Genomic DNA, 13636 nt, shown 5'->3' with positions numbered 1-13636 from the left:
ATTATTTAAAGGTTCCTGGAACTGCTGGAAAAACAGGAAGTTTAAGCAAGAAACCTGGTAAGCTGTAAACTGTACTCTGAGGAAAATGATGTAGCATTTGTAAAATATTTCTTACTCTTCTATTTTCAAATTAATGTATGAATCGAGATGTTTTAAAGGATATAAGCTGCTATTTTTATTCTGTATTTGAAAAAAAATGGAAATATCTCAGAATACACTTTTTTTTGATAGATGAATCATTTTACTAGTCTCTTTTTCTGAATCTAAAATCAATTTTTATTTCTTTTGAAGATTTTTAAAAATATAATAGGGATGAGCTTTTCAAATTAACCTAACCTGCTTTGGTGAATTTCCAAAAATACCAATTTATTTTGTATTTTAACTACGTATAAATTTAAAAAATAAAATATTAGGAAATATGTCATAATCCAAATTTTGAATTTTAAAAAAATCAATAAAGATTAAATAAGAAAAAAAGTTTTATTTTGTCTCTGTCCCTCAGTTTTTCTGTCAAATTTCTGTACCAGGAAAAGTGGAGTTAAATTTCATGGTTAGTAATATATACTTTTGTTAACTGCTATGTTCTGTCAGACTGCAAAGAAAGGAGGGAAATACTTTGTAATCCCCACTCCAGAGCTTTGCAAAATAAAATGTAGTAATCAATGTGAAATTGCAATATGTTAATTTTGGGGGGAGAGGTATACATTTAGGATTCAGTATTACAGTTATAGTAACTACTGTCTTTTTGCAATTTTCTGATTGATTCTTAAGCTTCAGTTCAGTATTCCCTCCCACCCCATACAATTAGATATTGTACTTTACAAAGCAATTTATTTATTAGCATTAGCAAAAATCTTACAATCTTATATTTACAAGGCTACCTTCTTTGGTAAAATTAGCACAATTTAACAAGGGAAGGAATTAGGAAATTGCCGTTATTTATTTCTTCATTCATTAAATTTATATAGCATCCATCTCATACAAATGATTGTGGGAGGCTAACAACAATACAAAAATCCAGAAAAAAATAAGGAAAAACAAAACAAAACAAATAAACAAGATAACAAAAACAGCAAGAAAACAACCATCAATACATATATTTCAGTAAAGCTACAGTTGCAAGAAAAAATATGTGAACCCCTTGGGATTACGTGGAGTTTTGCATGAATTGGTCATAAAATGTGCTCTGAACTTCATGTAAGTCACAACAATAGAAAAACACATTCTACTTAAAATAATACGACACAAACATTAGATGTTGCCATGGTTTAATTGAACATAACATGTAAACATTCACAGTGCAGGGAGGAAAAAGTATGTTCACATACCTTTGGACTTAATAACTGGTTGACCCTCCTTTGGCAGCAATAACCTCAACCAAACGTTTCCTGTAGTTGCAGATCAGACCTGCACAACGATCTGGAGTAATTTTGAACCACTCCTCTTCACAAAACTGTTTCAGTGTAGCAATATTCTTGGGGTGTCTGGTGTGAATCGCTCTCTTAAGGTCATGCCACAGCATTTCAATCGGGTTGAGGTCAGGACTCTGACTGGGCCACTCCAGAAGGCGTATTCTGTGCTGTTGAAGCCATTTTTTTGTTGAATTACTTGTATGCTTTGGGTCATTGTCCTGTTGCATCACCCATCCTCTACGGCGCTTCAGTTAGCGGACAGATGGTCGTACGTTTTCCTGCAAAATGTCTTGATAAACTCTGGAATTCATTTTCCCATCAATGACAACAATCCGTCCAGGCCCTGAGGCAACAAAGCAGCCCCAAACCATGATGCTCCCTCCGCCAAGTTTTACAGTGGGGATGAGGTTTTGATGTTGGTGTGCTGTGCCTTTTTTTCTCCACGCATAGTGTTGTGTGTTCTTCCCAAACAACTCAATTTTGGTTTCATCTGTCCACAGTATATTTTGCCAGTAGTGCTGTGGAACATCCAGGTGTTCTTTTGCAAACTTCAAACGTCCTGCAATATTTTTTTTGAACAGCAATGGCTTCCTCCGTGGTATCCTCCCACGTACTCCATTCTTGTTTAATGTTTTCCTTATTGTAGATGTGTCAACAAAAATGTTAGCATGTGCCAGAGATTTCTGTAGGTCTTTAGCTGACACTCTAGGATTCTTCTTTACCTCATGAAGCATTCTGCGCTGTGCTCTTGCAGTCATTTTTACAGGACGACCACGCCTAGGGAGAGTAGCAACAGTGCTAAACTTTCTCCATTTGTAGACAGTCTGTCTTACAGTGGATACATGAACATCACGGCTTTTGGAGATACTTTTGTAACCCTTTCCAGCTTCATGCAAGTCAACAATTCTTGATCGTAGGTCTTCTGAGAGCTCTTTTCTGCGAGGCATGGTTCACATCAGACAGTGCTTCTTGACACCAGTAAACCCAAAACAGGTGTGTGTTTTTAAAGGGCAGGACAGCTGTCAGCAACACATTCAATATCATCACACTGATTGGAGTCAAGGTTGGCTCACTCCTGGCTCCAATTAGCTCTTGGAGAAGTTATTAGGCTAGGGCTCACATACTTTTTCCTCCCTGCACTGTGAATGTTTACATGTTATTTTCAATTAAACCATGGCAACATCTAATGTTTTGTATAGTATTATTTTAAGCAGATTGTGTTTTTCTATTGTTATGACTTAGATGAAGTTCAGAGCACATTTTATGACCAATTCATGCAAAACTCCACGTAATCCCAAGGGGTTCACATACTTTTGCTTGCAACTGTAATTCATAAGTCCAGCAGATGCCTTATATTCTTTTGCAGTGTACTTGGGAATGACTTCAGGGGTCACAAAAATGAGACTTGGAATTACTTAATACCATAAGCCATTTGTAGGCAACCCTCAGGCTTTGTGCAATGTCCAGAATGATGTGCATCTATCATGTTGTGCCTAAACAAAGTAAAAAGAATTAGGATCAATATATTTCTACCATCACTGACAATGGAAACAATTGGAAGTCAGGTTTTTTTCTCCCTTTGCAACCACTAGGAAATCCTGCAGCTCCCTCTTTCGTCCTAGGAAAAGGAGGTCAGTATCATTGCCATTCTGCTAATAAGCAAAGAGGCAATGGGTTGTTTTGGTTTAGTGCTGTAGGAGAAAGTAAGTATTTATAATGAATTTGGTCCTGTATAATAGATTTGCATATTGTATATACATGCTTATGTCAGGGTGCATACCATGAATGCCTGAACTGGCCTTTGGAGCAACTCATGAGGGATAAAAGGACTGCATGGCTTGTATTTTCTTATGCAGTTGTTCTGTTTTTCCCCAATGTTATGTTATGAAAAGTGTGTGTGTCAGTGTGTGTATTACAATTAATATATATTGATGATGAAAAATGGGCTGTCTCTTGGCATAATTGGTAGTACAATAGATGTGTGGCTAATTGAAGTCAAAATATAACTTTCAGATTAATGAAAATATTTTTTTTTTTAATATATGAACAGAAATAGCTCAAGTCATTGCCTCATACACAGCAACAGGCCCTGAACAGCTTACTCTTGCTCCTGGTCAGCTAATACTTATAAGGAAGAAGAATCCTGGGGGTTGGTGGGAAGGAGAACTCCAAGTAAGTTACTGGTGTTGCTTTAGAACTTTGCATATATATATATTTATATTTGTTTTCTGAAGTTTTCACGGGTGTTTGTATGTAGGTCTTTGGTTATTCGGGTTTTCTCCTGCGTAAAATTGGAGGTCTCTTGGCAACGTTTCGACGAAGTCTCATTCGTCATCTTCAGGCTGGTGTCTTCGGCTTCGTGCTTCTAGGAGCAATGTGTGTGATCGCAGCTGTTTCTTCCTTTTAACTGCCAGTGGGGGTGTGAACTGATTGGGTGGGGGCTTGGCTGTGTTCTGATTGGGTGGAGGTGTGCTCTGATTGGTTGGGGGTTTGGCTGTGCTCTGATTGGATGGGGGGCTGGCTGTGCTCTGATTGGATGGGTGTGTGTTCTGTTTAGGTGGGGGCTTGGTTGTGCTTGGGTTATATATATATATATATATATAAATGAAAACTATAAATTGTAGAACTAGAATTTAAAATTCATTTACTATACCCATAAGTAATGCAGACCATGTTTAGTATTGTGTAAGGTAAGTACATATGTATTCCTGATTTGCTGAAAATAAGTTGATATTCCATTCTTATTAGGCTCGTGGGAAAAAACGGCAAATAGGATGGTTTCCTGCTAATTATGTGAAACTCTTAAGCCCTGGTACTAGTAAAATCACACCAACTGAGCCCCCTAAATCAACAGCATTACCTTCAGGTAAGTAATATTGTTGAATCTAATTATATATAGAATTCCCTTTTAGGAAAACTTTAATTCAAGGGATGATTTTTACTGTTGCATTAATTTTTCTTTTAAAAAGCCAAATACATTTCAGATGCATTGTTCGAGTGAATTACTGGCTAGTCTTTTACAAACCCACTGTTTTTTTGAGTGACTATTTTATTAAATCTAAAATATTGCTCTCAGTACTCCTTTCTGGGTATAACTTGCACATAAAATAAATAGGAGTGGCCAAGTTGTCTTCTGTATAATATTATCCATCATTATTGAACATTTTGTCAAATATTTTCTTGAACATAGTTTAAATATGCATGCAGATATCAGAAAGCAGCCAGAGATCATAAGGGCTTCGAATACAGTTTCCTTCACTTCAAATGCAAGTGACCAATTTCAGGCAAATTTTAAAAAATTAAAAACTCACGTTCAAACCTAAGCTTGCCAAAATGGAAATCAAAAGGATTCATATTGTGGAGTACTAAATTATATCTAGAAGCGAAACTTTCAACATCTCCAAATGGCTAGAGAGGTCTAATAGACAAAACATTTTTCCCAGTTCTTTGGAGCATTCTCTTCATAAAATCTATCCCCTAGAGTTAAAATACCTACTTTACCACATTCTTTAAAAACACTCTTTTAAGGGAATCTGCTGCCATTGTATATAGTAATCTCATGCCATCAAGCTAGTTCTCCTTTGGCAATTTTGCATCTTTATCAAAAAACCAGCTCATTCCTGCTTTCAGTGACCAGAAGCAAACATTTTATGCTTCACAGCAGTATTCCACCTAAAGAATTTTTCAGATAATGATACATTGACTAAACAGGTATCAGTCAAGGGAGATAATTATATTCAGTCAGTCAGTCATTCAGAAACACTTTGGTTGGTGGTTTTGTTCATTTCCCTATAAAGTCAAACTCATTAAATTCTCATACAAGTTTCAAACAGAAGCATTCCAAGAAGGGTCATTGAGAGTCTGGTAGTGCACAAAACTGATATATGGAGAGGTGGAGTTTGATATACACAAACACACATACACATACTAAGGATACCACACATACCTGAATGGAAAAATATATCATTTATTTGTACACCCAGCAATTGCTAAAATATTTTAACTTCTTAATACATCAGCTGTTAGCATATATGATATTGCTCGGTACATGAAATAAATAGAGGTGGAATAAATGATCCTTGTAGTACTTTTCAACTGATTTTATTTTTTAAAAAAATCAAGAAACAGCTTTCAAAAGCCTTCAGCCACTCTGAAGTTAGACTTTAAGCCAATTCTTTTTAAAAATAGAACAATCCACTTTTCCTCTGTCTTGTCTAGCTGGAATTCTATCCACTCTTCTGCTCTTTAGAGATTCTTCACTGTATTTACCAGCAGGACTCATTAATTATTCTGCAAAAATAAGTTGACTTTCAAGAAAGTGGCTTAATACAGAAAGCGAAGACTCCTGTCTTAGTAGATGTTAGCTCACATTGTCATAATCTCCTTAGCAGCATTTTTTTTGTTTGGCCCAGCATACTTCAGTTCTTAAACTACCTTTCCATTCTCTACAGCATAGGCAAGGTAGCTTTGTCTGAGTCTTTAATTTCTTCTGAAAGAAGTAAAAAGTGGAGAACAATGAGTACTTACTGTATAAACTGAGGATCATGTAGCAGTGAAGGGAGTTGAGTAGAAAGAGAAACTAATAGTTCATCCTCATGTCTAATCCAGTGATCGGAATGGGACTGGGTGTCATCCTTGAACTGAATAGGCTTTTGTCTCCAAAGTTCGGCATTGTGGTGGCACAGGACTTTTGCAGGTCCGTATTTCTCACATTTTTTTCCTGCCTTTCCAAGATCTGGCAGAATTGGAATGTTCCAGGATCCATCAATCAAGCAATATCAACTCATAAGACCCAGGGGGCTGCCTTCTCTGTTTCTGCAGCTGGAACAGCATCCCCTGTTCCCTGAGTTCCAGATCAATCAATCCTAATAACCTTTAGAAACCCAAAGACCTTGTTCTCCCCTCAGAAGCCAGGTTAACTAGGCTGATTTAATAGTGTGTACCTAGAGCCTTTGTCTCCAGCATGATGTTTTTGTTGTGTGTTTTGCTTTTTTTGATGTTGCTGTTTTTAATGCTCTTGTAAAGCACGAGTTGTTTGTTAGGTAAGCAGCATTAGAAATCAAATAAATACATAAATACATATGTTCATATACATGTCCATCTTGCCATTTTTAAAAAAAGAAGTGTTTTTGAAAATGTGAAATATAAAAGGGTGAGGAAAAGTTAGGAAGTTTTATGTAATTAAGATTCCACACAGCCAGTGCTATTTATACTTGGTCTGTGCTATAATCGCATAGAACAACCTGAGTTTGATACCAAAGCTTTGGGAAGCAAAAGTTCTGAATGTACCTTGAGCTTGCTGATTTGTGTGCAAGTTATATTATGAAGGCCTGTGAGTGATGCAAGTATTGACATGTCCCTTGTAGATAATTTTTTCCTATATGAAAATCTCTAGCCTTTCTAATTGTTTATTCTTTTACAGTGTGCCAAGTGATTGGTATGTATGACTACATTGCACAAAATGATGATGAACTAGCATTCAATAAAGGCCAGATCATTAATGTCCTTAATAAAGAAGATCCTGATTGGTGGAAAGGAGAAGTGAATGGGCATGTGGGTCTCTTCCCATCCAACTATGTGAAATTGACAACTGATATGGATCCAAGCCAGCAATGTGAGTGATTCTTTTTCTCAATAGTTGCTTAAGATAGTATTTAAAAAGAAACATGCAGCATTGCTATAACTCTGCTGTGTTTTGCAGAATGTGGAGCTTGGCTGTGCTATATATTTGCCTAACTCTCTTTGAAGACCTTCTATATTGCAAGCCTAAATTTGTGTTGGTTTTGAGTTCCATTTCCCTTGTAGCATGATACCTTTATCATTTTGCACCATGCTGTTTACATGCCTGGCTCATTTTCCTAGCTTGAATTTTGCTCATTGTTTTGTTTTGCTTATGTGTTGTTTTCCTCCTTTTTCTAGGAATCATATGTTGTCCATCCCCCACTCAGGCTTGAAAGTCCTCAAAGAGACCCACTATCCCATATCACTGTCCAGAGGGATGATGGGAGATGCAGCCTTGATCATGTGACTTCCAGCATGATCATCTACTGCCTTCTGAGTAGAAGAACACACTGCAGAGCAGTTTACCTCATTTTACACTAGTTGCATGTAATCGCAATGTTTTTAACTTAATATCTAAGATATAGAAGCAAAATTACAAAAGAGTCAAAAACACAGGATAGTGGGTCCTTTTGTGGCTTTCATACTTACCCACCTATTTCTCACCTTGGCATAGGTGCTTTCAAGGGTATAAATACTTTAAAATGCCTATTTTAGCCTTTTAAAAAAAGCATTTTTGTCATTGCAATTTTGTTATTGCAAAAAGACCCACTATCAAGGAATGCTGCATGTATTATTAAAATTGTTCCAAATGTCCATAAATCTGAGACTTGTATTTTTTGTTTTGTTTTGTTTTTCACTTGTCCAATGTACCTGGTGTCTGTCTTTTTCCTTTTTATGTACTACTAAAAGAACAGGATTTAGTCTGGTTTAAAGAAAACTAAAATGTGCTCAATTAAAAATTCAGCTTAAGGTATTTGTACCTTGTATTGTTATATGTTGGGTGTTCTTTTAGTATCTGTGAGTATGTGTGTGTGTGTGTGTGTGTGTATAAATACATCATGGACAAGAAGTTAATTTCCTTCCATGTGCAAGAAAGGATATAAGTGTATAATACAGTTATTCCCATTACCTTATATTTTGCACGTTTATTTGTAACTACACATAATAAGCACCTTTTTGTTCTGTGTCTCAGATTTCTTTGGTTTTTTTTGCCTTTTTATATAAAAATAAAAAATATAGCATTTATCTATTTCTTGAGAATTAACATGCCTTTTCAAGTTGAAGTTTTATCATCACTGTAATTTAATGACTATGGAACAGACCCTTTAAGCAAGTATCTTATTTTGACAAAAGAATGTATAGAAATACCTTCCTGCAATTAATTTCCAATGTTTACATTTTTTTAAAACTAGACTGTGGAATTTATACAAGTAACATTAAGTGGAGCTTACAGTTAAATTTTATGTAGGTGTGTTGTAGCCTAAGCTATGTTTGTCTTTTAAATATTAGTTATAAGCTCTCAATTAAATATCTAGTGTAGCCAGCACATAGGAAGGAAAGCCCTATGCCTGAAGCACAATATAGCAACTTTACTAATAACCGTAACTTTTTCCGTTTGTTTATGTATTTTATCTAAATTTTCTGCTGGCAATGTTGTAATTCCTTATGTCCATTCACATGGTGCAAAGAACAAGAAAAGCTCCTTATACACTTGCACTTCAGTATTTTCATTGGTATGAATGTAAAATATATAAATATATAAAACCTGCAGCTTTAACAATTGTAATACAGTCTTTACAATTAGCTACATGTATAGATAATTAAATTCTTCCTATAAAAGCTAGACTAAATGTCTCTTTGTTCTTGTTCCTGCGTATCTATTGAATTTAGTTTAGTGACACTAATCTCAAAGGAATACCCCATATTTCAGTTGCAGTATCAAAGGCCATCAGCAGTGGCTTATTTTAATTTCCAAGTACAGCTGGTTGTTTTTCAACATGCATCCAAAGTGTCAGCATTGCTGGAATGCCAAAATGGCCAATACTAACTTTCCATCTCAGGTTCCTATATATATTTCAGTTTTTATCTGATTAAAATTTAAGACTATTTTTTCTTGAGATAGCATTCTCCAAGATCATGTTTCTCAAAAACTGCTACATATTTTAAAAAAAATTCTTTACCTCGGTGTGGAACAGCTACTTCTTCATTTCCTAGCAACTAGGTAGCCAGCTTTTGTATTTGTTGCAATATAAATTAAGCTTGTTTAATTAATCCACTGATTAGCATCAGTTCCAGAATGTCCTAAATGAGAGGTTTTTTTAAAACACACACACACACACACACACACACACACACACACACACACACACACACAATCTAATTACGGTATTAAGTGAGTTTAAAGAGAAGCCCAATTATTGCTAGAATATTCTCTAAGGGAAGAATATCAATGTGGGAACTACTAATGGGAAAGCTATGAACCCTGAATTCACCCTATTTTTATTCTACTTATTTGAATATATTATTGTCATCACTGCAAATTGCATTATTATTGTTGCCACCAATGAGGAACTAAGAGATTGGAATAAACTTGCATTTCAAAAATTGAATTTTCACTATATTCCATGTGGACGATTAATTTCTTGAAGCATAGCAATTTAATCCACCATTGTGGACTGAAGAATCTCACTACTGAGTTAGGGCCATTTTTCAAGTGGCTCATGTATCTCTGCATTTTGCTCCATGGTGAAACATTCAGTTATTTTCACAGTCAACATGCTACGATTCTTTTGTGCATTTTACCAGGCTTTTGTCTTAGATATCTTTTATACACTCATTCCTTAGGAATTTAGTAAGAGTCATTGATTTGCGGGTTAGGAAACGTAATTTAGAGCCTACTAAACCATGAATGTACAAAGTATTCAAGCAGACTTGGTTGGTTGTTGAGTATTAATTATTATTATTATATTACCTCTCAGTAATATGCATATTAAATTGAAGCTATCTAACATGATGAGCAGGTTCAACTTGGTGATGAATGCATATTTCAGAGACACATTGTTATTCCTTAGAAAAAGGCAGTAATATGAATCCTCAAGATACTATTCCTCAGCTCATACATACTGAACATCTATTGACCTATCTCCAATATCCCTTTTGGAAGAAGGGTTGTGGAAAAAGTGGTTTGGCTGAAGAGGCACCCAAACAGATTATCTGGATCTTTGCATGGAGATAGCATTAATATATATTAGTTAAAAAATTAATACTGTCTCCATGCAAAGATCCAGATAATCTGTTTCCTTTGGGGGCCTATAGTATGAATAGGATAGCAGTAATTCACCTCTCAGAGGCTTTTAAATGTTCACCTTGAACATTATAGCAGACCCTGCTCTTTTGAGCACCCTCCCTTTTGGGATCCAATAGGCTCCTCGTTTTCCAAAGAGCTTTGAAGACCTGGCTTTTCTCACAAGCACTGAAGTAGTAGGAGGCTACAACTCATTAAAGTTATTTCTGGATTTGGGGTGTGTGTTGTTTTTGGGAGGCATTGGGAGTTTTTGTGCTAGTTTTCATGCTTTTTACTGTATTATTGTTTACAAGCTGCCCAGGTTTATGGTGCATAAGAGGGATGGTAACATAAATCATTTAAATAAATGATACGATCAGAATGGTGTGTGTGATTGTAATGCTATTTGGAAATAACCTTGGGAGACAGGCAAAGAAATGCGTCCAAGGGAATGGTCAGATAAAAAGCAACTTAGTCCCCACAAGGAATGTGGATGGGGTAAGAGGCTCAGCAGAGACCCTCCCAAATTTCCTGGGCTGTAAAAGGGATGGGGAGGTAGAAGTGTACTTTCTGTCTTGCAAGACTGATGTTATCTTTGCAAGGTAGCCCAGAGAGGAAATGCAGCCAGATGAGCTAATTCTATTTTAGATAGAATTCTACTAAAGAGTTATATTAACAGAATCTTGCAAGTCTGAAAGTACATTAAGCCAGATGAATATTTTCAAGGCCTTACAACTTTTGAGCAAAGGCAGAATGGGGTAGGAGCTGGCCAGGTTGCTATTTTACAAATGAAATTTCAAGCAAATGATAATGAATCTAAGAACCAAAATATGATTGTTCATGCATTTTTGCATTGGAAGACAATAGATTATGGGGGGAGGGGGGTTTACTTCTAAGTAAAATTACATTATTTTATATATCCTTCATAGTTTTATAGCCAGAAGTTACTGAAACTTCAGTAGAAACTTTTGTCATGTCTTCCAGAAAGAATAGTGTTTAATTTAAGGGAACAAGAAATCTTATATGGGGTGACATAACTTCTGATTTATATAATTATAGAAAAATACAATAAATAAATGATATCTTTTAAAATATAATTACAAACCAATTTAAAACAGTTTGAAATACAGAAATAGATTATATGGATCTATTCCTCTCTGAGAACTTCTCTCCCAGTATATTTTATTTCACTTATAATAAATCCATCTGATACAATTAAGACTAAAAGAGGATAATATTTATAAATAAAAGAAATAAAAATTAAAATGAATAACTAACAAGACTTGAAGAGATATTTCTGTTTAGATTTGTATGTTACATTTTTGATCAATAAATGAAATATGTTGTGTTTAGAAGCAATTTCCTCACCTTCAATATCTTTACATTTGAATCAAAGAATTTTCAGTATTTTATTAAAATGTATTGGGCCTGATAAGAATGTACTTATTCTTACCTATCTTCTCTTTGTTGGATTATCATCTCTTTCTTGACTAGCAAGACAGAGGAACTAGAGGAACTCACCAACCAGATGCCTTCTAACAAAGCACTCAGTGAAAATGGCACACTTGCAAATATTACTGCATTGCAATTCTCATCTAAAATTGATATATTCGCTAGAATGATAAAATTAACATCCAAAAAAAAATCACAAGAATAATATTCTTTAGTATTAAGAATAAATAGCTTCTGCTTACAATATTCATATGAATCAAAAGGATGTGAACTATTAATCCACAAAGTCATAAAATGAAAACAATAATGGGTTTGTGACATTTCTATACAGAATTCAAAAATATTCACTGAATCATGCATAACTGTTACTGTATAAAGATAGCACTACAAATAGGGAAGAGATGATGCTGAATGTTAGAAATGGAGGACTGTCAAGAAGGCATAAAGCACCTTGTGAAGCTATAATTGAATCTGATTAACTTTAAGGAGCTATTAAAATAATGGGAAGTACACAAAGTTATTCAAATCAAATCTTCATTACGGTCATAGACCAACATAGAACTTTATTGTTTCTATAACCTAAGATTTAATATATGGATTTCATGTTAGTCTGATAAAACATTCGGATTTTCTTTAAAATAGTAGATAAATTCTTAATTTACTGCATATAACCTAAAATTATTTTTAATAAAGTGGGATGAGAATCAAAGAAATCTACAAGGAAGTCAAAGAAAAGGTGATTTATTTACTAGAAGCAAGATTATACTGTAGTAATGTAGAAATGTGGTCATTTTCCTTTAGATAAATATCTGTCATGGGGAGACCTCTTTTTCTGGTAACTTGCAACCCAAAAGAGGCCAGAAGAGGATGATGTTTGGAGTTGAAGTTCTGCAAATGCTGATAGAATATAGTTAAGCAACAGGCTAGAAGCCAGGAGACTGTGACTTCTAATCCCACTCTAGGAATGAAAGCTAGTTGGGTGACTTTGGGCCAGTTGCTCTTTCTCACCCTAACTCATCTCACAGAATTGTTATGGAGAAAATAGGAGGAGAAAGGAGAATTAGACATATTTGCTGCCTTGAGTTATTTATAAAAATAAAGACATGATAAAAAAAAACAGGCATATAGAGGTCTCTGGCATTACATTCTACACTTTTAAGTCTCTTTTGCCATATTTAAAACTTAACATTTGTGTCCTATCAATATTAGTTTTAGATTATAACTAAGAATAACAGAGAAAAAAAAAATAGCCAACAAGAAACTATCGTAATTTCATTTTAATGTAAAGGTGAATGTTCCTTTCAAAGTCATTCTGTAGGATTACCATTACACAGACAAATGAAATTATGATATTTTATAACTTAAATTTGATACCTAATTTTGTAATAGCTGATGGATGACAGAAAATGAATTCATTATATACAATAAATCTATGTCCTTGTAGAGTTTATTTTTTAGAAGAATGGACTCATACAGTGAAAAGTGTATCTTTATACCATAAGCCAGGTACAAAAAGTTACCAGGATTCTTCAGAGAAGCAGCAATACACGGTTACTGATGTGGACTAATGAATCCCATCTGTCATCTTTATCTGGTTAACATTCTCTGCTGCTAATTGTCATAATTTTCATATCTAAAAGATTTTTGTATGCTGTATGAACTGCTTTTAACTATATGCTCTATTTTTTCTTATTTTTTGAGTATAAACTACATATGTACATTATGTAGTTTTTACAAGAGTTCACTGCTGTGTGCAATAAATTGTACTTCTCTAAGCAACAAAAACGAGGACAATCTGAATGTTATGGTGAGCACAAAGTGGTTAGGATTGAGGTTAAACTCAAATTACAACCTGGAAACTCATTTATCCTGCAGTGAGAAGAAACTAAGGCAGTGTGTGAAAAATGGAACAAGAATGGATGATAGT

General features: G+C 34.7%; 1 protein-coding gene across 5 annotated transcripts in view; it reads left to right on the top strand.

Annotated features, from left to right (window-relative positions):
- The window catches only part of ITSN1 (intersectin 1), a 103142-nt gene that overhangs the window by 72327 nt on the left and 17179 nt on the right, over positions 1-13636 (top strand). For 3 of the 5 annotated variants that reach the window (XM_070944325.1, XM_070944324.1, XM_070944323.1), the window contains exons 26-30: positions 12-57; positions 3005-3043; positions 3463-3584; positions 4161-4278; positions 6835-7026. In XM_070944325.1, the coding sequence (XP_070800426.1) occupies positions 12-57; positions 3005-3043; positions 3463-3584; positions 4161-4278; positions 6835-7026 (517 nt within the window). Of the gene's footprint in view, positions 1-11; positions 58-3004; positions 3044-3462; positions 3585-4160; positions 4279-6834; positions 7027-7331; positions 8814-13636 lie in introns of those variants that run through there. The other 2 variants (XM_070944327.1, XM_070944326.1) reach the window with 2 other exon arrangements.

The sequence above is a fragment of the Pituophis catenifer genome, unplaced genomic scaffold, assembly GCF_029215685.1.
Source record: "Pituophis catenifer annectens isolate HBS135680 unplaced genomic scaffold, rPitCat1.0.hap2 SCAF_4, whole genome shotgun sequence".
Classification (NCBI taxonomy): domain Eukaryota; kingdom Metazoa; phylum Chordata; class Lepidosauria; order Squamata; family Colubridae; genus Pituophis; species Pituophis catenifer.
This window is presented reverse-complemented; position numbering and strand designations above follow the sequence as displayed.